Here is a 6387-nt window from a genome sequence, read left to right on the forward strand (position 1 = left end):
ATCAATAAATATTAGTTTTTAATAATTATTAGTGCATTCAAACTAGGTGCCCTTTGGAGAGATTTATTTTGTTGTTTTTTAAAAAAATGTCTTGATTTGGATAATTTCTTTTTTTGTTTGTTTAGTAATAATTTTTAATTTTTGCTGTCTAGCTCTATTCCATTAATTTTTACATGTAGTATCACCATGACTATTTTCCTAACAGCCTGTAATTGAATTTTTAAATTCTTGTTTGACCCCAAAATTATGAGTGACCTTTCATTTCTAGAAATTAGATTTTCTTTAAATACACTGTTTTCTTACTAATTTCTGGTCTTGAATATCACAGTCAAAGAATATCGACATACAGTTTTCACTCTGGAAATTGGTCAAGTGTTTCTTTGCTGCCGAAACAACAGAGTTTGTGGATTTCTGAGGATATTGCTGCTTCTCTGTAGAATGGAAACTTCACAGATAGGAGGAGCCCACGTGGCTGCGAGTGCAGTAACGTCAGCATCGTTTGCTGCAGGTCTTTTCCCAAATACGCTTTTTATGTGTAATTATAAAAACACTGTATGCTCTCTGTAGAAACCTTGGGAAATCTCCCCCCCAGAATAGAGAAAAGAGAACAAGCGTCCCTCATATCAGAGCCTCGGGGGGCGAGAACCCCCCTGAACATCCTGGACGATGTAAATATTTTCCCACATCTTAAAAATTCCTTCCTCCGTATCATCGTAATCGTTATAAGCAGAGGCTCTTGTAAGCAATTTATTGCACCGCTGTCCTATTGTTTACTGTTTTTCTTAATTGTAAACTTGCAGTGAGTATCATCGTGCATTATTCTTGTCTACATTTCATGCTATTCACTTAGGGTAATCCTCAGAAAGAGAATTATTGAGTCGAAGGGCGTCCATGATTTTGAGGTTATGGACACATGTTGCCAAATTGCTTTTCAGAAAAATGCTACCAATTTTATCGAGTGCCTGCCTCCCTTCACTGCATCTTCACCAACTGTAAGTAGTCTTACTTTTAAAAAGGATTCCATCTGGATGTTTGCCTTTTTTATCCTTAGTAGTGAGCTTAAACTTTTTTTTCAGATGCTTATTAGTCATTTGTATTTCCAGAAGAACAATTTGGCCCAAAGCATCATGGGCACCTGTGTCCCTCTGTCTCACACGCACACACACACACACCTCGGCCTCTGAATGCCCACCACGAGTGTCAGTCTGGCATCTGACAGGCTCCTCAGGCCAGCCTCAGATGGGTCCCTTCTATCTTCACCGGCTCTGACAGCCAGGACACCAGGGAGTGGCCCCCACCCCATAGGTATTTAAAGCTGCTGGAAGCCACCAGGTTGTGAATTGTCCCAGGTAGATCGAGGCCAATACTGGTACGGATAAAGTGAACCAAAATCCAAAATGCTTGACCCTCAGACTCCTGAGGGCTTAGACACACATTGCCCGGTCAACTTTGGCTTGAGTTTCTAGAACAAGAAATGTATCCTTTTTGCGCCACATACCAGTGTGAGAAAAATGAGAAAATGTCCACTTATGGGGCACCTGCTATATGTCGGACGCTTAACCCCATTTAACTTGATCTGCCCAGTCACCCTGTCAGGTGGGTACCTGTGTCTTCATCTGAATATGAGGAGACCAAGGCTCAAATCGGTGAGATGAGGCTCTAGCATCACTCGGAATAAGAGGTGGAACTAGGATTTGAACCCAGGTCTGTGACATGCCAGGGCCCGGGCCCAGACACTCCACATCAGGGCCAGCCAGAGCTGGCTAGGGGACAACAGCAACCACAAGTGTGTCCACAGCTGGTGGGCATCAGTGGACACCTTCTGTGAACAAGTGAACGGCCTGAGCCGTGGTGCCGGGGACCCGGGTCCCTGGCAACGCCCACCATCGTCCTCAGGACACATTCCTCAGCCACTTTCGCCTAGAGACCCAGAATAGAAAGTCCTGGCCAAAAAAGGATAACTATTCAGTTACATGAGAGCTGAAAATAGAGGGTTAAACAAAAATGTTTTTTCACGATTATTTTGGGCCCTTCAGTGGTTACTGTGTCCTTTTGAACAGAAGAATGTCTGTGCTGTGAGGGGACTTCTTTTATCACATCCTTGCTGACAGAGCTCACAATATTTATTCAAAGTTTCAGCTGTCACTTCTGTATAAATAAACAGGATGAAGTCGCTGCTGACTGCACATTACAGCTATTTTTAGGCAGGGTGGCTTTGCAGACTGGAGGGATAACATTTCAAGAAGAGAGTGCGTGGTCCTAGAATAGCCACGGGACAGGCTCAGCCTCGCTGTGGCCTCAGCGTGGGGTCTGCGCTGTCCGGTCCTGGGTCAGGGGCTCCTTCCCACACTGGCTGGCCAGCCCAGAGATGGCTACACCTCCTTCTGGGGACATCCCAGCCCCGCTCCTCAGGCACGGAGGATGAGGGGACAGCGTTTAGGATCGACTGTCTGTCACGGAATCTGCAGAACACCAGAAACTACCTGTGGGTTTGGTGGGTCTGAAGCGGGAGAAGATAGTCATTCCAACCAGTGTTTGTAACACGTAGCTGTGAATTCGATCAACCACCGACTTAAAAGGCTGGGCTTTGGATGTTAACAATACCTGACATGTGTAGCACTTACCGTGCGTCACGTACTGGACGTGTACTAATAATTCATTTGTTCCCACAATGAGACCCAGTCTGTCAGGACTTCCTGTGGCTTTTCCCACTTCTGTTTTCCACATGAAACATGAATCCTTGTTCACTTGGGGAACAACGCACGCCAGTGGTCACGGGTCCTGCGTGCCCTCTGCTGCCCCTGCCTGCCTGTCCCTCTGGGCCTCGTCCACTTAGCCCACTCGCATGGACTGGGGGAGGCCCCGTGCCCAGTGCACTTGGGGTGATGACCCAGAGAGCCGTCAGGGCAGACGCAGCGACGTAGTGATTTAGAGGCCACAGGCTAGGAGCTGCGGTAGAGGGTGCTGGGGAGCCCCACCCTTTTCCAGCTAGCCTCCAAAAGCTTCCCTGAGTGTTGCCTCCATATTGATGGATGGCTTCTGCTCCATTGACTCACTTTCTAGATTAAAAATTAAAGAAAAGTATCTTTTAAATATCTTCATTCTTACTGTGTGGGTCCCAAATTCTTTGTTATATTTTTTTGACTGAAGAACTAATATTTCTTATAGCATAATGAATTCTCCCAGCTTCTTTTTCTCTGTAAACAGTCTTTATTTCAAATGCATATTTGGAAGATATTTTGGCTGGGTATAGGATCCTGGGCAGCCGGTTTTGTTCCCCCATCACCATCACCAATACTTTGAAGATGCCACCCCATCGTCTCCAGACGTGTGTAGTCTCTGGTGAGAAGTTGGCGAGCATGCCTATCATTGTTCCCTATAGGTGTCTTTCCTCTGACTCCCAAGATTTTTTTCTTGGACTTTTTTTTCTTTATCTTTGGTTTTCAGAGTTTAACTTTGACACATCTACGTGGCTGTTTGTTGTTGCTGTTGGTTTGGTTTTGTTCCTGTTTGGGGTTCTAGGACCCTGGGTTTGTGAATTGATGTCTCATTAGTTTTTTTCTCAGCCATTATTTCTTCAGACATCTCTTTTGCTTTATTCCCTCCCCTCCTTCTGAGACTCAGCTTACAAGTTGGAGTCAATATTACTGAGAATGTTGCTAAGTTAGCACAGCTCTGGGTGCTCTGTGTTTTTTCTCTTTGTGCTCCAGTTTGGGTCATTTCTACCGACCTCTCTTCAGGTTCACTAATTCATTCCTCTGAATGGGCTGTGGACTTGCCCCTCCGGTGGCTCTCAGGAGCAGGGAGGGACATCCCGCAGCCCCAGCGCACCTTCTGGGGTCTGGGGTTGTGCAGGACATCCGGGGAACCCCCACAGGAGCCGTCCAGGACCTTCGTCTCCTCCATCCAGGGCCACTGCCATTAAGCCTGGGCTTCCGGAGACGCTCAAGGCGTGGGAGTGGGGTGGAGCGCCCCCGGCTCGGTCCCGCCTTAGTCGCCGGCCTGCGCAGGGACTGACAACCTGCTTTTCCGTCTGCAGGAGCTACGGAGAGCTCACCGACTGCACCAGGCACGTGATGGGGAATCTGGGCTGCTTCTGGCCGAACGCAGCAGTGGACAGTTTCTTCGTCACTGTCCACCAGCACTACTTCAGAAGCTGCCCGGTCTCCGGCAGGGCCGTGCGGGACCCGCCCAGCAGCATCCTCTGCCCCTTCATCGTGGTGCCCATCCTGGTGACCCTGCTCGTGACGGCGCTGGTAGTCTGGAGAAGCAAACGCACAGAGGGTATCGTGTAGGCCGCGGCCCGGGAGCTCCCCGCCACACGAGTGCGGGGCAGGCCGGGAGGCCGGGGGCTGCGGGCCTGGCCTGGCCATGGCTTCCTGGGCCCTGATGGCAGAGAAGCCCCAAGTCCCCTCTTCTTCCTGAGAACAGTCACAGGATCTCGGCGTGGTGATGATGTGGGCATTCACCTGGGAGCCCCCAGCTGGAGGCATAGGCCACCCTAGGAAGGGGGGCGGGGGCCAGCAGGGAGCAGGATGGAAGTGTCATTATTTCTGGGGAGTGTTCGGCGTTCGGTGTCCCGATGTGTTCATAAACCACCCTCAGCTCTCTTCCCGCCTCTGGCCAGACTGAGGGTGAGTGGTTTGTGATTAAAAGGATGTCCTTGAGTTTGGGAAGCGTCACTGTTTCTGGGGTGGCTCACTGGGAGTTGACGTGGGGGAGAAACACTGGCCCCTGCAGAGTCCACCCTTCTCTGACGGGCGGTGTCGTGGCCGAGGGACATGGCCGTGAGGCCCCATGAGGTGCTGGGGCCTGGGTGTGTACTGGCGGTGCTCCCACACTTCTGACACCCCCACCCCTCCGCAGCGTCTAGACCCACTGGCTCAGAGAGCTGCAATTCAGACATGAGAGGCCAGGCTTGCTCAGTTTTCCTGAGCCCCCCACCCCGCCGCCAGGATGCCTCAGCAGCCCCGAGGTCCAGCCCCCACCTCCACTCTGTCCCCCAGGGTTTCACCAGCTACTTCCTGTGCACCTCAGTGCACCCCCCCCCCCACGCCTCCCAGCCCAGGACCTGCCCCTTCTCACCCTCAGCTTCTGCCCACAAGGCAGCCGGCCAATGCCATTCCCTTCGGGACTGTTGTGCATTAGCACACCGCAGCCACCAGGGGTCACCCCCGCCCCCACTCAGGTCAGGAAAGGCGCCCAGATGTGCTAACTGCAGGTTGATTGCCTCAGGGAACGCTGATTCCAGCGTCCACACCAGGGGACTGAGGAGGGGCTGGTCCTGCTGCGAGCTAGGTCCCAGCTTCCTCTGTCCTCACCTGTCTGCAACTCGGGCCAAGCCAGCTGGAAGGAAACGGGGCAGCTGTTTGTCTCCGGCCACTCCCCTTCTTCCCAACGAAGCTAATGACCAGGCGGGTCACAATTCAGGCTCCGAGAAAGGAACCAGGCGGAGGAAGCTTGTGGCTGAGGCCCTGGCGTCCTGAGTGTCAGGAGGCGCGAGGTTTCAGGGGCGGGAGGTGGCAGGGAGTGGCTGTTACACATGGGCACCTGAGGACAACGGAGCCCAGAGGCAAGGACAGCCCCAGCCGTGGTCCTTCCCTGTCATTAGCTGCATGTGCGTCTGCCGAAGGCCCGGCTTCCGGAACCCGTGGGTCCCACTTCAGTGCTGCTTCACGGTCGTTTCAGTGAGCCAGTCCCTCTCGCCCAGGATCACAGCGCTGGTGGCAGGGCCCCATGTGGGTCAGCCCAGGACTGAGCAAGGAATCCTTCCGGAATTGGTTTCGGGCTGCGGCACCTTCCAGGACGAGGCCCCTTGTCCTCCCTCATGCTTTGCTGGCCTGAGGTGGTGCGCGGGGGTGAGGTGGGGCGTGTGCAGACAGGAGTCGTCCCTCCAGGGTTCGTCGCCTTGCTCAGCAGTCAGCCGTGGTTTCCTTAAAGCCTTTTCGGTGTCGGTGGGCCGGGCGGTGGGTGGCACAGGTGGGGACGCGCCTGCCTTCTCTGGGTGGACACGCACTACCGCTGGCCACACAGTAACAGGACAGTCCAGTTTCGATGGAGGGGAGTAACTTTGTCCACCTCGGCGTGTGTCCCTGTGACCCCTGCCACGTTAAAAGGAAACAGACTAAGCCGAATTGGTCACTAGAAGGCAGAGGGCGGTTTTTTGTGGAAGGATGTGTTTTCAGAGCACATTTTCATCTAAAAGGTCTCATCTGAGAAATTTTGCCAAATCTCAGAATGTCAGGCATTCTGAAAAAACATGACCGTGTGCCTGTTTTAAAGCCCTTTAGAAAGTGTTTCCTGTGAAGAAATGATTTTGAGAAAACCTGGTGGAAGAGGCCACGCTCGGCCTCAGAAGCTAAAAGCAGCCTCTCACCATCCTCCCCG

The 6387-nt window shown here is 52.1% G+C and overlaps 1 protein-coding gene across 2 annotated transcripts in view; it reads left to right on the forward strand.

The window, feature by feature from the left end:
• RAMP1 (receptor activity modifying protein 1) overlaps positions 1–4668 on the forward strand; it is a 36457-nt gene extending 31789 nt beyond the window's left edge. For both annotated transcript variants that reach the window (XM_019630296.1, XM_019630305.1), the window contains exon 3: positions 4040–4668. In XM_019630296.1, the coding sequence (XP_019485841.1) occupies positions 4040–4295 (256 nt within the window). In that variant the 3' untranslated portion in view covers positions 4296–4668. The remainder of the gene's footprint in view (positions 1–4039) is intronic.
• Positions 4669–6387: the final 1719 nt, after the last annotated feature.

The sequence above is a fragment of the Hipposideros armiger genome, unplaced genomic scaffold, assembly GCF_001890085.2.
Source record: "Hipposideros armiger isolate ML-2016 unplaced genomic scaffold, ASM189008v1 scaffold_17, whole genome shotgun sequence".
Taxonomy (NCBI): domain Eukaryota; kingdom Metazoa; phylum Chordata; class Mammalia; order Chiroptera; family Hipposideridae; genus Hipposideros; species Hipposideros armiger.